The sequence below is a fragment of the Somniosus microcephalus genome, chromosome 7, assembly GCF_052327205.1.
Source record: "Somniosus microcephalus isolate GS21.2 chromosome 7, FLI_Smic_1.0, whole genome shotgun sequence".
Taxonomy (NCBI): Eukaryota; Metazoa; Chordata; class Chondrichthyes; order Squaliformes; family Somniosidae; genus Somniosus; species Somniosus microcephalus.
Window position 1 is genome coordinate 92,311,858 of NC_140993.1, and position 18,884 is coordinate 92,330,741.

The following is an 18,884-nucleotide window of genomic DNA, read 5'->3' on the forward strand; positions in this document are numbered from 1 at the left end:
CACATCATTGACGACGATACAACTCGGCTGGTATCTGTTGAAGGCAAAGGTTAGACATAAACAAAGAGGGTAACATTCCTGATAATATATTTCACTTTTAATTAAAAAAACTTAACTTCCACTTTGCTACAGTTTAAGTGCAGTGAACTGACCACCATCCACCCGTCTTTCGGAAGAGACGTTAAACTGAAACCCCGTCTGCCCTCTCAGGTGGACATAAAAGATCCCATGGCACTATTGGAACAAGAGCAGGGAAGTTCTCCCCGGTGCCCTGGCCAATATTTAATCCTCAATCAACATCACTAAAAAAAAAATCTGGTCATCATCACATTGTTGTTTGTGGGAGCTTGCTGTGCACAAATTTGCTGCCGGGTTTCCTACATTATAACAGTGACTACACTTCAAAAAAAAAGTACTTCATTGGCTGTAAAGCGCTTTGGGACGTCAGGTGGTCGTGAAAGGCGCTATATAAATGCAAGGCGTCCTTCTTTACGCTCCCGCAGTCAGATCAAGCCCAAGACTAGCTTCAACTCCGCGCACCCCCCGTCTGACCGACTCTTATTGCATCTTTGTGAAGCCGGCAGTCTCTCGGGCAGCCCCGCTGCGGGGGCTTTCTCGTGCGTGCGGCGCGCTGTTTGTGAGGTGGCGGAGTGGCGCACGAGGCTGGCGGGTCAGTCAGTCAGTCGGCACAGGCCCAGCCAGAGCCCAGGGCCATCTGAACCTGAACCGAGTCTGGTAGCGTTCAGTCAGATTCAGTACCCAGTTCGGAAACTGCTGGAACTTCACAGCCAGAGCACTCGGCATCTGAAAAACGGAGGCTAACGTGTCGGGTGAACATTTACCAGATCCATTACACTTACTAGAAAGAAAAGAAAGACTTGCATTTTCTACAGCGCCTTGCACGACCTCGGGACGTCCCAAAGCGCTTTACAGCCACTGTTGTCAGGTAGGAAACGCGGCAGCTAATTTGCGCACAGCAAGATCCCACAAGCAGCAGTGTGATAAATGATCAGATGTTGATTGAGGGATAAATATTGGCCAGGACACAGGGATAGCTCCCCTGCTCCTTTTTGAAATGGTGGTACTAAGATGGTGCATTACTTTTTTAAAAATTGTAAAATTAGCTGAAGGTGTAATAAAGGGAAATTTTCTGCTTGTGTATTTTGCAGTGTCAGTGTTAAAATTTGAAGAATTCTTTTCACTTTTTGTCATATTCATTAGCTGCACTTGTTCCTTATTCAGCTATGTGTGCGGGAAATGTATCCAGCTGCAGCTACTGACAGACCGCATTGCGGCGCTCGAGCTGCGGATGGATACATACTGGACCATTCACGAGGCTGAGGATGTCGTGGATAGCACGTTTAACCAGTTGGTCACACCGCAGGTAAAGGTTGCAAAGGCAGAAAGGGAATGGGTGACCGCCAGGCAGAGTAATAGGCGCAGGCACGTCTTGCAGGAGTCCTCTGGGGTCATCCCCCTCTCAAACAGATATACCGCTTTGGATACTGTTGGGGGGAATGGCTTATCAGGAAGGCAGCAGCAGCCAACTTCCTGGCACCAGGGGTGGTTCTGCTGCACAGGACGGGGAAAAAGAGGGGTAGAGCTATAGGAATAGGGGATTCTATTGTAAGGGGCATAGATAGGCGTTTCTGCGGCTGCAAACGAGACTCCAGGATAGTGTGCTGCCTCCCTGTTGCAAGGGTCAAGGATGTCTCGGAGCGGCTGCAGAACATTTTGGAAGGGGAGGGTGAACAGCCAGTTGTCGTGGTGCATATAGGTACCAATGATATAGGTAAAAACCGGGATGAGGTACTAAAAGCTGAATATAGGGAGTTAGGAGGTAAATTTAAAAATAGGACCTCAAAGGTAGTAATCTCAGGATTGCTACCAGTGCCACGTGCTAGTCAGAGGTGAACTAGAAGAATATTTCAGATGAATACGTGGCTAGAGGAATGGTGCGAGGGGGAGGTATTCAAATTCCTGGGACATTGGAACCGGTTCTGGGGGAGGTGGGACCAGTTCAAACCAGACGGTTTGCACCTGGGCATGGCTGGGACCGATGTCCTAGGGGGAGTGTTTGCCAGTGCTCTGGGGGAGGGTTTAAACTAAAATGGCAGGGGGTTGGGAACCTCAGCAGGGAGACAGAGGAAAGGGAAACAAGGATAAAAGCAAAAGATAGGAAGGAGAGAAACAAAAGTGGCAGAGAAATCAATGGTTTAAATCAAACATGGCCCCAGTAAATAATAATTCTAAGAGCATTAAAAAAAAACCTGAAGGCCTTGTGTCTTAATGTAAGGAGCATTCGTAATAAGGTGGATGAATTGGCTGCGCAAATAGAGGTAAATGAATATGATTTGATTGGGATTACGGAAACATGGCTCCAGGGTGGCCAAGGCTGGGAACTCAACATCCAGGGGCATTCAATATTCAGGAAAGATAGGCAAAAAGGAAAGGGAGGTGGGGTAGCATTGCTGGTTAAAGAAGGGATTAACACAATTGTAAGGAAGGATATTAGCTCTGATGATGTGGAATCTGTATGGGTAGAACTGAGAAATACCATGGGGCAGAAAACGTTAGTGGGAGTGGTATATAGACCTCCAAACAGTAATGCGGAGGTTGGGGATGGCATTAAAAGGGAAATTAGAGAAGTGTGCAATAAGGGCACAGCAGTCATCATGGGTGACTTTAATCTACATATAGATTGGACTAACCAAATTAGTAACAATACTGTGGAGGAGGAATTCCTGGAGTGTTTACGGGATGGTTTCCTGGACCAATATGTGGCGGAACCGACCAGAGATCAGGCCATCTTAGACTGGATATTATGTAACCAGAATGGATTAATTAGCAATCTTGTTGTATGAGGCCCCTTTGGTCGGAGCGATCATAATATGACCGAATTCTTCATTAAGATGGAGAATGAAGTAGTTGACTCGGAGACTCGGGTCCTGAATTTAAACAAAGGAAACTACGATGGTCTGAGGCGTGAGTTGGGTAGGATTGATTGGGGAATGTCACTCAAAGGGTTGACGGTGGATAGGCAATGGCAGACATTCAAAGACCGCATGGATGAACTACAAAATTTGTTCATCCCAGTTTGGCATAAAAATAAAACAAAAAAGGTGACTCAACCGTGGCTAACAAGGGAAATTAGGGATAGCATAAGATCCAAGGAGAGGACATATAAATTGGCCAGAAAAAGCAGTAAACCTGAGGATTGGGAGCAGTTTAGGATTCAACAAAGGAGGACAAAGGGATTAATTAAGAAGGGGGAAACTGAATATGAGAGTAAGCTTGCAGGTTACATAAAAACTGACTAAAAGCTTTTATAGATATGTGAAGAGAAAAAGATTGGTGAAGTCAAGCGTGGGTCCCTTGCAGTCAAAATCAGGGGAATTTATAATGGGGAACAAAGAAATGGCAGGCCAATTTAAATACATATTTTGGTTCTGTCTTCACAAAGGAGGACACAAATAACCTCCCAGAGATGTCGGGGAACATAGGGCCCGATGAAAGGGAGGAACTGAAAGAAATCAGTATTTGTAGGGAAATGGTGTTAGGGAAATTGATGGGATTGAAGGCTGATAAATCCCCAGGGCCTGATAATCTACATCCTAGGGTACTTAAGGAAGTGGCCCTAGCAATAGTAGATGCATTGCTGATCATCTTCCAACATTCGATGGAATCTGGAACAGTACCCATGGATTGGAGGGTAGCTAATGTTACCCTACTATTCAAAAAAGGTGGTAGAGAGAAAACGGGGTATTACAGACCGGTAAGCCTGACATCGGTGGTGGGGAAAATGCTAGAGTCCATTATAAAAGATGTAATAGCAGAGCACTTGGAAAACAGTGACGGGATCGGACAAAGTCAACATGGATTTACACAAGGTAAATCGTGCTTGACTAATCTACTGGAATTTTTTGAGGATGTAACTAGTAAAATAGATAAGGGAGAACCAGTGGATGTGGTGTATTTGGACTTTCAGAAGGCTTTCGATAAGGTCCCGCATAAGAGATTAGCGTGTAATGTTAAGGCACATGGGATTGGGGGCAAGGTATTGACTTGGATAGAGAACTGGTTGGCAGACAGAAAGCAAAGAGTTGGAATAAACGGGTCTTTTTCCGAGTGGCAGGCAGTGACTAGTGGGGTACCGCAGGGATCGGTCCTTGGACCCCAGCTATTCACAATATATATTAATGATCTAGACAAGGGAACGAGATGTAATATCTCCAAGTTTGCAGACGACACAAAGCTGGGTGGGCGTGTGTGCTGTGCGGAGGATGCCGAGAAACTCCAGGATGATTTGGACAGGTTGGGTGATTGGGCAAAAGCATGGCAGATGCAATATAATGTGGATAAATGTGAGGTTATCCACTTTGGTGGCAAAAACAGGAAGGCAGATTATTATCTGAATGGCAATAGATTGGGAGAGGAGAAGTGCAACGAGATCTGGGTGTCCTTGTGCACCAGTCGCTGAAGGTCAGCATGCAGGTGCAGCAGGCGGTTAAGAAGGCAAATGGTATGTTGGCCTTCGTAGCGAGAGGGTTTGACTACAGGAACAAGGATGTCTTGCTGCAGTTGTACAGGGCCTTGGTGAGACCACACCTTGAGTATTGTGTGCAGTTTTGGTCGCCTTATCTGAGGAAGGATGTTCTTGCCATGGAAGGAGTTCAGCGAAGATTCACCAGGCTGATACCTGGGATGGCAGGAATGACGTATGAGGAGAGATTGGGTCGATTGGGCTTGTACTTGCTGGAGTTTAGAAGAATGAGAGGGGATCTCATTGAAACTTATAAAATTCTGACAGGACTGGACAGACTAGATGCAGGAATGATGTTCCCGATGGTCGGGGAGTCCAGAACCAGGGGTCGCAGTCTAAGGATACGGGGTAGGCCATTTAGGACAGAAATGAGGAGGAATTTCTTCACCGAGTGTGGTGAACCTGTGGAATTCTCTACCACACAAGGCAGTAGAAGCCAATTCAGTAAATATATTCAAGAAGGAGTTGGATATATTTCTTAAGGCTAAAGGGATCCAGGGGTACGGGGAGAAAGCAGGGACCGGGTACTGAAATTGGATGATCAGCCATGATCGCATTGAATGGCGGAGCAGGCTCGACGGGCCGAATGGCCTACTCCTGCTCCTGTCTTCTATGTTAACGTGATTGAAAACTAACACTAGTTTAGTTGGAGGGCAAAGACTTGATCTGAAAATGGCTCTCACTTTAAAGACCAAATCAGCAAAGCGCTCTCTGCCCACTGAAGATGTTGAGATTTCCAGTGGCAGAAATAGCATACAGTATCTACTAAATGTGTGGCGTTGTGCTTTAGTTTTTAGGAACACAAATCATAGTAACTTGCATTTAGATTGAAGTGATTGTTACAGACACTGGTCCAGGTTTAGTATTAGCAAGTTGGTTACCAAAATGTTGCATTTTTAAAAATTGTTTTTGTATAACAGGAGGTGTTAAATGTTCTGCAATCACATGAAATCTGTTGTATTGAGTTTCTGGTGCTCTTAACTATTAATAAACCTGATTTGTAATTTATAGCCTAAGTTGTATGATTCTGATGGAGCAATCTATTGTCTCACTATCAAAAGACTAGGTGACATAAGGGCTCTTGTCAATTCTGTGAGCTTATTACAGTAACTGGGTTTCTGTTTGACATGGGGCAACTCTACATCACCAAATATTGTGTATAATGTCCCCCCTTATTGGGAGCGAGGGCTTGCTGACGGGAGTAGCTTTTGCTGCTGGCCATAAGGGAAAACTACAAAATAAGATATGTTTTTCATATAATAAAAGGGAATGTTCTGGTTCCTCTGTAGATTGCAGGAAATTCCAATGTTGGTGCTAAAATATCAAATCGGAGGAAATTGTACCAAGAATGAGGGATTTCAGTTATGTGGAGAGGCTGGAGAAACTGGGATTATTCTCCTTCGCGCAGAGAAAGAAAGACTTGCACTTATATAGCGCCCTTCACAACCTCAGGACGTCCCAAAGTGCTTTATAGGCAATGAAGTATTTTTGAAGTGTAGTCACTGTTGTAATTTAGGAAACGCAGCAGCCAATTTGCGCACAGCAAGCTCCTACAAACAGCAATTTGATAATGACCAGAATTTTTTTTTTGTGACGTTGATTGAGGGATAAATATTGGCCAGGACACTGGGGGAGGGGGGGATAACTCCCCTGATCTTCTTTAAAATAGTGCCATAAGATCTTTTATGTCCGTGAGGGAGGGTGGGGGGGGGGGGAGGGAGGGAGGAAGTGAAGTGAAGTGAAGGGGAGGGAGGGGGAGAGGGGGGAGTCAGAGATTCCTGACCAGACTCGGGCACGGCAAGCTGTTGACCAGGCGAGACATACCCAAAACTGTAAAACCTGGAGTATATGGCTACTGGCGATCCCCATTAACAAAAAATGAAGTTGAAGAACCACCTCCTGGGTGCTTAGCAAGAGTTCTTCAATCCCAACAGTTTTATAAACATGGCAGAGGGTTCTTCAGTTCCCTCGGCAACGCCGGGTACTCCAGCTCGTAGGTTATACATCTAAATTAAAATGTTCATCTGTCACTCCTAATAAATGAAAACTGCTTTAGTGTTCTATTTCTTAGAGTATCCAGTTTGTAAAATTACAATTTTAATGTCATAGAATCAAACAGCAGAGGAGGCCATTCGGCCCATTGTGTCTAGGCTGGCTCTTTTTGGTAGAGCTGTCCAATTAATTCTACCCCCCTGTTCTTTTCCCATAGCCCTGTAAATTTTTTCCCTTCAAGTATTTATCCAATTTGCTTTTGAATGTTACCATTTAATCTGCTTCCACCACCCTTTCAGGCAGTGTATTCTAGATCATAACACCTTGCTGCGTTTATATAAAAAAAAGTCATCTCCCCTTTTGTTCTTTTGCCAATTACCTTAAATCTGTGTCCTCTGGTTATTGACCCTTCTGCCACTGGAATCTGTTTCTCCTTATCAACTCAATCAACATCATTTTCTTACCATTACCTCAGTACCAACATTGTCTTACAATTTCTTCAGTTTTGCTGGTTAGTTGTAAAATTGTTCATTATCATGATTAATTCTTGTTACAGTTTCAGCAGTTCTGCTTACACCTTTTGAAAATGATTATAGATTCTGCTTCCACCATTGTTTTTGGTAGGGCATTACATGTCCCAGCAACCCACTGCATAAACACATTCTCCTAACCCCTCTTTGTTCTTTTGGTGATGAACAGAAATTTATGTCCTCTAGTTACTGACTCACTGGCCAGTGGAAGTAGATTTTGCCTATTTACCTCATCAAATCCTTTGCCATTTTGAGCATGCCTATCAGATTTTTTCTTAACCTTCTTTGTTCTTGAGAACAGAGCCCCAGTATCTCTCGTTCTTCCAATAGCTAAAGCCTTAGTAAATCTCTTCTGCACCTTGAAATCCTACCTAAAGTAGCATACCAAAAACTGGACTCTGTATTCTAACGAACCTAATCAATTAATTGTATAGGCTAAATGCTATTTGCTTTTGTACTCTCTATACCCCAACTTATAAAACCTAGCCTCCCATATGCAAAATGGATTTGTGGCAAAAAGGGGAAATGGTTGCAGGAAGGGAGGGCTTTGGCTGTCACTGAGTACCTTGAAAGAAATGCCAGCCTCTTTACCAAAGCCCTTTAAGTACCTAGTTTAGGTGGTTTGTGAGGAGCCTGGGCCATGGCATTAGACTTGGATGTCTAGAACACCAGGGTGGCTCATGTCACAAGCAGACATGTCAGCCTTTCTATTGTTTAGAAGGTGTATGGCAGCTGCTGGAAAGCATTACCTGGAGGCCAGGTATTAAAACATGCACTTGTATATCCAGGGCTTCATTCTTATCATGCTTCAGTTTGAGAGGTGAGCAGGTATGGCTGAAATACTGCACCTCCAATTAGTTGAATGAGGTAAGTCCATACAGGATGCTGGTAATATAGTTAGTTGACCTGGTAATGCGAAACTTGAGCCAAGCAGTTCTGCAACTCTCCAGAGTGGTTCACTACTGGAAACTAGTGAGGTAGACCTGTAATTGGGGGGGCTGGGATTCTTCCCATTTGGCTTCAGATAACTTTGCAAGCAAAGACCACAACAGAGGTTGGTTCTGGCTGGCTGAGGAGTGGGAAACAGTCAGCTGGTTAAAGTGCCAGCAATAGCCCTCTGTGCATGTGGGGACCCTTTAGCCTTATTCCAATCATCTTGTGCCTGACCTTTCTAGACTGTGCCCCTACTTGGTGAGTATATTGAACAAATAGAAGTTCTGCCTATGTGGATTTCTCAGTGATTTGGATTTGGATGTTTAAATATGGTGGTAAATGTCTCCTTGTCAAGCAACCAGCTGATCAAAAAAAGGGAAGTAACTGTGCCAGTCTTTATTAAGTGAGGAGGAGAATTCTCCTAGATTTTCTAAGTCAAGGCTGTAAAATAGTCAGTGAGTTATGGTCCATAGGTAAAAAACAATAGTAGATTGATTCTGTGAATGTTTGTTTATTTTCTAGTAAGCTATCAGAAAGAATGGCAAAGAACAAATCAAAGGCACAGAAACACAAAGACGTGTTCAAAGTTGCCAGCAGCAGAAGTCTAAAGCTCAAAAGCAAAACCAAACCTGTAACTACAAGTCTCAAGAAGGTTAGTATATATATTGTCAAAGCAATGACTTTAACCTATACTTTTTTAAAACTCGTGTTTCTTGGGGTCCTCACAATTATCTGATTTATGTCTTTATGCCATTGGCTTGCTTTCTTTGATTTGCTAGCTTATTTTAGTTGCTGTGTGTATACTAATTCTTTTGGGTATCTGATACTGTTTTTTTACAAATTTAGGACGGGGGCGAAAGGTGTCAAGAATATGTTAATATCTGTGGGTCGCTGGGCACCTGTTAATATCTGCTTAACCCTGGGAGCATGTTGCTATTTGTAAAGGATTCCTGAAACAGCTTTTCTAATGCTAGCTACTTGCCGAAACACTTTGACTGAATGATCTTTTCACTATTTCTACTGAAGTGATTTTGCTTGATAGAAAGTTATTAATCACTGTGTACCTCTTTACCTCTGGTCTGAAGTAATTATGTCTGATTACAGTATTAGGCTATGCTCTAGGAAGTAGATGCTGATACGATCAAATTATCCACTATATCAGTGGCGGTAAGAGGCACATTAGTCAGGCAGCATTTCATCACTGTATAGAGAAGGTGACTGATACACTCTTCAATGAGGTCACATGGTTCATTTCCTTCTCAATAGAATCAGAGACGCAGATCTATCCAGTTTTACAGACTGCCAGGATCCCAGAGGTGCTCGGAGCAATGGACCGATTACATGTATCACCTGAAGGCCTCATTCGGGAACTCCCTCAATTCCTGAAAAATAAAGGCTTTTATTGAATTAGCGTGCAGCTAGTATATGATGCCAACTAGCTTATCCTGCACATGAATTCTCGCTACCCTGGAAGCTGTCAATGACACTTGCATCATACGCTAATCCACCTTACCAGCCCTAATGACTCAAAGCCTTGGATTGGGATGGTTGATTGGTGATCAGGGCTATCTTGTGTAGTCATGGTTTATGACTCCAATAAGGCTTCCACAGACCGAGGGAAACATAAGAAATAGGAGCAGGAGTAGGTCATTCGGCCCCTTGAGCCTGCTCCGCCATTCAATAAGATCATGGCTGATCTGATCTTGGCCTCAACTCCACTTTCCTGCCTGTTCCCTGTAACCCTTGACTCCCCTGTAGCTCTAATATCTGTCTCTCTCAGCCTTGAATATATTCACTGACTCAGCCACCACAGCTCTCTGGGGTAGAGAATTCCAAAGATTCATGACCCTCTGAGAAGAAATTCCTCCTCATCTCTGTCTTAAATGGGCAACCCCTTATCCTGAAACTATGCCCCCATCCCCTAGTTCTAGATTCCCCCATGAGGGGAAACATCCTCTCGGCATCTACCCTGTCAAGCTACCTCAGAATCTTTGTTTCCGTAAGGTCATCTCTCATTCTTCTAAACTCCAATGAGTATAGGCCCAGCCTGCTCAATCTTTCCTCATTAGACAACCCTTTCACAACAGTCTCCAGAATCACTAACTGGGAAAGTTCCCTGAAGTCTTGGAGATCTGAAGTGACTCTTGTCACAGTGAAGCTGCTGTTCCAGAGGGGCCAGCCTTTCTCCTGGAAAGGGTGCTAGGCTCATGTCTGAAGCCCCATTATATGCTGGCAGAAAATAAGGAGGTCAGATATTTGGAAAATAAGAATCTAAATAGGGTAGAGGAATAAAGGGATACAAATACACAAATCATTAAAAGTAGCGACGCAGGTTAATAAGGCCATTTATAAAAATAAAAAAAAAGCAAACTAAGCACTAGGGTTTATTTCTAGAGGGATAGAATTGAAAAGTAGAGAAGTTATGCTAAACATGTATCGAACCTTGGTTAGACTGCACTTTGAGTACTGCGTACAATTCTGGTTGCCATGTTATTTAAAAAAAAAAAGAGGCACTAGAGAGGGTGCAAAAACAAATTTGCAAGGAAAGGGATCAGAAATGGGAGGTTACACCTATCAGGAAGGGATGAACAGACTGGGTCTCTTTTTTTCTCTTGAAAAGAGAAGGCTGAGGGGTGACATAACAGAGGTCTTTAAAATTATGAAAGGTTTTGATAGAGTGGATACAGAGAGAATGTTTCCACTTGTGGGGCAGAGCATAACTAGAGGCCATCAATATAAGATAGTCACCAAGAAATCAAATAGAGAATTCAGAAAAAAACTTCTTTACCCAGAGAGTGGTGAGAGTGTGGAACTCGCTACTTCAGGAGTGGTTGAGGTGAATAGTACAGGAAACTTTGGTTTATCCGGAGATTATATGTCTGGAATACTCGATCTAACGGCAAAAATCAGAAGCCGTTTTCTATAAGTTTTTTAAGTTCTTGTTGCTTTTTTTTCCCCCAGTCAGGCACTGCAAGGTCTGTAGCTATAGCAACAGCTTCAGCTAGAGACGCTTGCAGCTGCAGCTGACTGTTTTGAAGCTGTTGCTAAGCAACAGGGTTTGTTGAGTCACACAGAGCTTTTTCAGTTCCGTATGTTTCAACATTGACGCTGGTATGTCCGGCACTTTTGATGGTACGGCACCAGCTCGGTCCCGTCAGTGCCGGATATCAAAGTTTCCTGTAGATATATTTAAGGGGAGGCTAGATAAACATGAGGAAGGAAGAAGGGAATAGAGGGTTATGTTGAGAGAGTTAGATGAGGAAAGATGAGAGGAGGCGCGAGTGGAGCTTAAACTCCGGCATGGACTGGTTGGGCCGAATGGCCTGTTTCTGTGCTGTATATTCAGTGTAAGACAGTGCAGTTGAAGTTGTGTATGTGTGCATGCGAATCCATATGTTTGTGTATGCACATTTATTAATACATAATGTTGGTTAAGGAGACTTATGTGGTTCAACTTATCTATTTTTGTGTTCAGTTATTTTCATCGCCAGCAGGACTTCTTTTGCAACTCTGACCCTCAGAATATATGAAAGGGAAGGTGAGACTAGATGCCATAGTTTTCAAAGTCATCCCCAATTTCAGTGAGGAAAGATACACAGCTAAACATTTTGGATGATTTTTAAAAAAAATGTAGATTAGTTGACGGACCAGTGGCAAATTGTACATCTGTTAACTTGCCGCACACCTGAGAATAAACCTAGGTAGCTTTGGTTTTTATGGCTCAGTACTACATTTTGTCTACCAGACTATCTGGAGTGCTCCCAGTATGCCTAGATGAAATTAGCCAGTGGTGTGTATAAAAAAAAAATAAAAAAAAATATATATATATAAATAAATAAATAAAAATAATAATAATGATCAAGTATTCTACAATTGTAGATGATAATGCAGTGAAACAAAGGGCTCTGTTGCCCAAATTTCTGTTACTGACTATTCTATCATAGCCGAAAGAGAGCTTTCAAAGTACTGTACTGTACGTTAACTGTTTACTGATGCATTGACCCCATTTCACTGCTACTTGCTTGGTTACACCCATCTGAAAATGTTTGGCAGGCGCCCATCTGTTAAATGTGACAGATCCTCTGCTTTTTGATGAATACGTTTCTTAGGCTGGTTTGATGGGTTGAATGATTTATAAAAGTAAATCTTTAGAATTTCAAAACTATCATCATATTGGGCAAATTTGTTTGAGATAGTTAAAGCATTTTAGATGTTGAGATAGTCTAGGGATGTTAGATGCTAAATTGCAAACTAAACTTCATAAAAAGTAAATGTACCTTTTTTGTGAATTGTAGCATTTTTGGAATATTTCTTTTAACAGGTCCAGGGACTGTACAGTTGTATGCAGTTATCATCCATTGTCCCTGGGTTTTAATGCAGTCCAGACTGATTGGGTTCTCTCTCTCTCTCTCTCTCTCTCCCTCTCTGGTGTCGGGTTGCCAATTTTGATTTGACCTTTTCCTGGAGGTTTGGTCACATATTTGCCGCAGTCTGCACATGTTGATTGCATTTACTTAATAGTTTTATAACTGCTCTCTCAAATTTCAACTACAAGTAACAAATTGTGTTCCAAGTGGTGAATACACCGGTATGTCTTGACAAATTGGCCACTACAATGTCATTGTCACCGTCAGTCCATTATGCCATGACATCATGAAATTGGCAGGCATGTGCTAATGTATTTAAAATGCATTGCAGGGAGCATATGAGACGGGTTTCAAATCTACAAAGATCACACTGCCACTGGTGCAAGTGTTTTTGCTTTCTACAGTTAGACCAGTGACCACTAAGGTCAAGGAAAAAAGTGGGTCTTTCTGAGCCACCTGTCAAAATAAAATCTGCCAGTTTTACAGTTCATCTGACCATGATCTGCAGGAGATCAGGGCTGTATGAGCCTGTGGTCAAAGAACAATATAAAAGAAGCTAGACAAAGCAAAATACTGTGGATGCTGGAAATCTGAAATAAAAACACAAAATGCTGGAAATACTCAAGGTCAGGCAGCATCTGTGGAGAGAAACGGTTAACGCTTCAGGTCGACCTGTCATCGACCATTATTATTTATTATAAAAGAAGCTATAGTTTTCCTCCATGTATAAGACCCACTAGATTTTTAAAATAATTAATTTCAGAAGGTAAATAAGACACTAAGCATAATAAACGTATAAAAATGCATTAGCAGCATCGAGCTTATATTATATTAAGTCCAAATGGAGTTAGAGGACTTGCTTTGAAAGTGCAGTCACATGAACATTCAGTAGATTTTGCACATGGCTTAAGTTCATGTCATCGGAGGCATGCAGGTGTGAACTGGAACACGTGAGTACTTTTCTCTCGGGTCGTCAGCAGCAGCGCCCAGGATATCGATCGTCCATCAGGGAGACTCCCAGGCAATCCAGGAAGGTTGGCAACCTTAGTTGGATATAATGGTTCTATGTTTTTCTTTTTTCTAAATTGCCTCTCCCGATCAAGGTGTTAAGGGTCTGGTTTTCATATAACCACCTTTATTCACATTTGGAAGTCACCAACTTTGCATTTTCTGAATCTGGTGTGTACACCACCCGTTATTAAATTACTGGTCGGGTAATATGTGTGCAGCTCTCTGCCTACAAGGAATTAACATTTATATTCTATTCTGAACAGATTAATATTGTGAACAATGAAAAGGTCTGTAGAGTCAATAAAGCATTTGCAGAAGTACAAAAAGAGATCCAGAACTTATCCAAACACACATCAATGCCTCCAAAGAAACCACTGCAGGTGACTTTTTTTCATCATAAATCTGTTCCAATTGCTTTGGAGTTTAAGGATAACCCTGTAACTAGTTTAGAGTCTAGCTGAGTTTATGAATTAATTTATTTGTAAGATGTTTGTCTGTTTTCATGTGCTAACATTTTTGAAGTAATTTGATATACTCCCCCAGCGTGTTGACCTTTTTAATATCTGCACAGTAAGTTAAATCTGTTCCGGGAAGTTAATTTGTGAAATTTCCAGTTCTGCTTGTTACAATACACCTGCACTTCTGATGAAGTGCCATGGCAACTTGTCTTGTGCAATATAAGTGCACACATACAAACTTTTTATTTATTTATTAGGGGTTTTCTCTCTCTCTCTCTCTCTCTCTCTCTCTCTCTCTCTCTCTTTCTCTCTAGAAGTTGTTGGCTCCTTGCTGGGACACAGTTCCATGGGTGCCAATTGCTTTAGTTGCCTTACAAGAGTGGCCATATTTCATGTGTAAGCCTATAAACTGAGTGTTGCAAAACTGTTGGAATATAGGTGGACATCACGACTAAGTCTAAAAACCAACCCTGTCCTTGTCGGAGGTCTTCACACTTGCACTTCCAGCAGGGGTCACTGATGAGTGGAAATCCTTGATCCAGGGCTGCTGAGACTTATTGTGCCTCTGCTGTCAGCCCAACTGAAAGTGGCTAACTCAGGATAGACGGTGATTGAACGTAGGACCTTGCTGTTTTGTACAGTTCAGCTACTCACTTGATATACTTTCCAGACAAAGGAACTGAGGGCCATATTGTTTCTTACTTGCTGTCTCCAGGAACCATCTGTGGTACAGACATGTAGTTTTACGAGCATGCAGGTACATCTTGAGGTTTTCAATAATAAGTGGTGCACAAATTAGGAATAAATTGTGACTTGGTATCATCTGCATTCAGAATTAAATACACATGGGATTGCAATATATTGTGACTGTTGAAAACTCCTATTAATTTATGATATTTTACTTTATATTGCAGATTCCCAGACCTCCACCCGCTGAACAGCTGAATGTGGATGCTACCACTCAATTGTTTTCTCAATTATGAAGTTCAAAGATTGCTTTAAGTGGACTTGTACATAAAAATGTACAGTGGACAATGCAGGTTGGAGTAGCCAAAAGAGTTTTAATGCTTTAATCTCTCTTTCCGCCTACCCCTCTCCAAATGCCGAGTCAGTTTTCTTTGGTATAAAAATTAAATGGAATAAAGAATCCGGTCATCTACACCAGAGGCACGCAATAGAATGCATTTACCTTCTACAAAAGACAAATTGGAGATCTTTCACGAGGGATGCCCGCGGTCAAGTTTTGCCCAAGCAGATATTTAGGAAATTAAATTTAGAAAATTACAATTAAGAATTATTGCGTGTTGCACATTTATTTGAATAGTGTTGGAGAAGATGGGACAAATTTGAATGTTATTTTACCATAAATTATGAAAAATGAAAATCCATTTACTTGTCTTTATTGTGACTTATGCAGTGGTGAGTCACTTTGATGTACAGGAAACTTTGTTATCCGGAGGCTAAATGTCCGGCAAGCTCGAGCTGCCGGCAAAAATCAGGAGCCGTTTCGTTAGGTTTTTTTTCTTTTCGTTGCTTTTTTCTCAACAGTCAAGCTCTGCAAGGTCTCGCTGAAGCTGTTGCTAAGCTACAGAGATGCTTGCAAGGTACGGCCGACTGTTTAGAAGCTGTTGCTAAGCAACAGGGTTTGTTGCCAGATACGGAGCTCAAAATCTCTATGTTTCAACATTAGCGCTGGTTTGTCCGGCAGTTTTGATCTAACGGCAACAGCTCGGGGTCCCGTCGGTGCCGGATAGCACAAAGTTTTCTGTATACACAATGATTGAATTGGTTTTTAGCACCTATTTTATATTCAGGAGACATTAGGTTGGATGTGGTTAGCTAGATCCTTTAGTCTCCCAAACTTCCCTCTAGTGCTCAAATGATGGAAGTGAACAAAATACAGTGAGACCACATAGAAAAGTGAACAGCAAGGTTGATCAGCAGCTGAGATGCACTACTGGTGAAGCAACAGGAAATGATAGTGAGTATTTTTCAGACTTCCTGACTATGATGACTCAACAGAGGAATGTATGGCTGGGAATTTCCTTGAAGCTGCCACCTCTCCACTGCTGTAGTGTTGCCAGAAGTGCAGTGCAAATTCCATTTGCAGGATGGAAGCAGTTCCAAGGAATGTTCTGTCTTCTAGATAGGCAAATCGGGAAGTAAGAGGAGAATAGTGGTTCCTTGTCACCTTTTTGGTGTATTGGTACTGCTAGAATAATCAAACACTACTAAAGAACAAACACTTTATTTTGTAACTTCAACATACAATTCAATTCAATTTTTATTTGCCATATGTAACCAGTACAAGTACAATTACAATGGAATGCTTGCTCCTCGTAGGGACACGTCAGCTATTCATACAACGCAGTGTTCAGAAAGTCTACAATGGCTTCCAGTGGCAGTGGGAGCACAATTTCCCTCAGCTGCTCCGTCCTCCTCATCACCGCGGCCTCCTCCTCACTGTTGCCGGCTCCAAGTGGTGGCCTGCTTCTCCCACTCACGATCCGACCTCTGGCCGCCATGCCCGGCTCCCCTCCTCCCAGCCGGACTGCAAGCTTCCCACCATGGAGCCGCTGGCCGACGTGCTGCAGCGAGTCGTCGTGGCTGCTGCTGCTGCTCTCCATCTGTCCATTCTCATTCTTGTTGCAGATGTTGGATCTTCTCCCCTGTCTGGACCTTCAGCCATGGTAGTGACAGGCGGTCCCAGGCTCTGATGCTCTGACTCTTCACCCACGTGCCGAACGGGACGAGTCTCTGATCAAACCCCCCTCTTTCTCCCCAGTCGATCTCTGGAAGCTCTTTGAATCGGAATGGTTCTCTCTCTGGTTGGTGCTCTCAAAGTTCACCTACTGGTTGGTTCACCTGTTCCTCAGTCTACAATCCCTGTTTTCTTCCAGCTGTGCTCAATCACTCATCATTCACCGGGAGATACTGTACACACACAGCCCAAGAATGGCCTCTCCCTTCCCCCAATCACTCCATGTTCCGGAAATATTTCCTGCTTCAATCTGTCTCATACAAACAGCTCCGACTGCCGCTGAACTTACCCCGACACAAAGCCCATCTGCGGACACAGTCCCAATGCGATGTGCTGCTGTGAGGCAACCACACGTGTACAACAACCATAGTAGAACTGAACTTTAACTGTACGCGTCATTATACGCAGTCTGCGCGTGTTCATGCATCCTTTTTGTTTCACTTGATCATCACATGGTCCTCAAAACAACAGGGAACTTTTCATGACCGCAATCATCTCCTCTCGCGAGATCCTTCCTGACAACTCGCCTCTGGTCTCCCTTCGCAACTTTCCTTCGGCCCCTGTTCTTCCTCCTCCTCCGTCTGCAATGGTGTCCATTCGACTGAATTTCCTGCTTGATGGTCTTCTTGGCTTAGGTTCAGTTCTGACCTGTCATTATATGGAAGTAACTTGCACTAATGGGCTTGCCTTTCTTGAGTGTACTCTAAGGATATTTGGTACTGTTGCAGAGGTTACTGCTTAGCTCTGCTGTATTTTTAGTAGCTTTTATTATGTAACCTTAAAATGGGAGAAAAGCGAATGGTTACTTTAGCTCAATCACTACACCAGATGTTTACACGATTTGCTAGAACCAAATCTGTCCTCCATTTGTTAATGTTCCTCTGGAATTATTTTTCAGAAAGTACTGATTACCTGATGCAGAATTTTGTTTAATCTGAGTATTGAGGAGTCGGTTTCATGACTTCCCAAAGCACTAGGATCGGATTGTTTGCTTTCTTGATTGCCTTCAGGAATCTGGGGGAATTTTTCAAAGGTTTTCCTACATCTGGAGTGGTGGGTTGTAGTGCCATCATTTTGCACGTCTTTTTAAAAATAAGAGCACGATTTGTTTTTCAGTTTCATCACAGAATTTATAGATAAAACAATTGAATCGTTGAAACCACCGCCTTTGGGTTTCGGGCAGGGTCCTGCTCCAAACAGATCACTCACTTAGGAGTGGCTCAGCTTGGTCAACTTTGCATCTGAATTAATGTAGATTCATAAATTAATTGAATCACATTAAAAAAATATTCCAACATAAATATATTTTTACAATAAAATGTATTCATTAGTTAAATTATCAATACTAATTTTCCCATTTCCACATTCTTAAAATTTGGATATTCATAGTTAAATAGGCTTCACCCATGAGAAAGCACGAGATTCCATTATTGGTCCCTGTGGCTTGTGGTGTTATGTTCAAGTTGAATTTTCTAAATTTACATTGGTCCATAATTTGCTGTCAGAATAATGGTGAGACTAATGGGCACTCGCTGTTATTTACGCGCAAATACTACAACTTCACGTGAGGGCAGATGTACTGTCAATAGCTTAAATCCAAAGGTTGCTGTCCGAGATGCGACACTCCGCCCTTAGCTTTGCAAAAACGGCATCTCGCTGTCTGGATCGCCATTGAAATGCATTGAACGATGTGAAGTTGCTGTACCTGCGCAGTAGATACAAACTAAATTCGCCACAATGTTAGATCTGGTCTGAAGTGACACGAGGAGCCTGTATTGTAGCCATTTAAGATCCGCGCGTAATTAATTAAGCTTGGATTAGCTGTTGGAGATTATTTTAACTGCTTTAATTACTGCCAATTAACCTATTTGGCACTATTACAAGTGTGGCGTGTCATTCTTTCAAGTTCTAATTGTTGGATATATAATAAATAAAAAAAACTTTTTCTCTCAATCCAATCTTTCGTTCCCTCTTTATTTCTCTGTACTTGATTTGGCATTGAATTCACCCACTCTAATTTACACTTCCTTCTCTGTCTTTGCATTGTTAATTTCACAATTCTTCAATCTGATTAATTAAGGTGATGCACAGTTGCTTGACCTGTTCACTCAGATCACAGTTGCCCGGTTTCCTGTGTTGCCACGTTATCGGCTCGCAGTTTCCGCATAAAATGTCGTCGAGATTAAACGAGCAAGGACAAGTCTAACTAACGGCAGACGCTGTTCATTACCCTGCTACACTAAATTATGGGTCATTAGTTCAAATGTCGAGTCTAGCTTTGCACTCAAT

At 42.5% G+C, this 18,884-nt stretch overlaps 1 protein-coding gene across 1 annotated transcript; it reads left to right on the forward strand.

Moving 5' to 3' along the window:
- The first annotated feature begins 501 nt into the window (after positions 1 to 501).
- rbis (ribosomal biogenesis factor) lies at positions 502 to 18,548 on the forward strand. Its single transcript, XM_085992746.1, has 4 exons — positions 502 to 946; positions 8,521 to 8,650; positions 13,640 to 13,756; positions 14,749 to 18,548. Exons 2-4 carry the CDS (start codon positions 8,537 to 8,539, stop codon positions 14,815 to 14,817), a joined length of 300 nt encoding a protein of 99 aa, XP_085848872.1. The 5' UTR covers positions 502 to 946; positions 8,521 to 8,536; the 3' UTR covers positions 14,818 to 18,548.
- Positions 18,549 to 18,884: the final 336 nt, after the last annotated feature.

Bases quoted from the DNA above. Each gene is read 5' to 3' on its own strand.
- rbis (XM_085992746.1), top strand. From the start codon at position 8,537: ATGGCAAAGAACAAATCAAAGGCACAGAAACACAAAGACGTGTTCAAA. The intron at 8,651-13,639 runs GTTAGTATATAT...TATTCTGAACAG, and splicing joins TAACTACAAGTCTCAAGAAG to ATTAATATTGTGAACAATGA. The intron at 13,757-14,748 runs GTGACTTTTTTT...TTTATATTGCAG, and splicing joins CTCCAAAGAAACCACTGCAG to ATTCCCAGACCTCCACCCGC.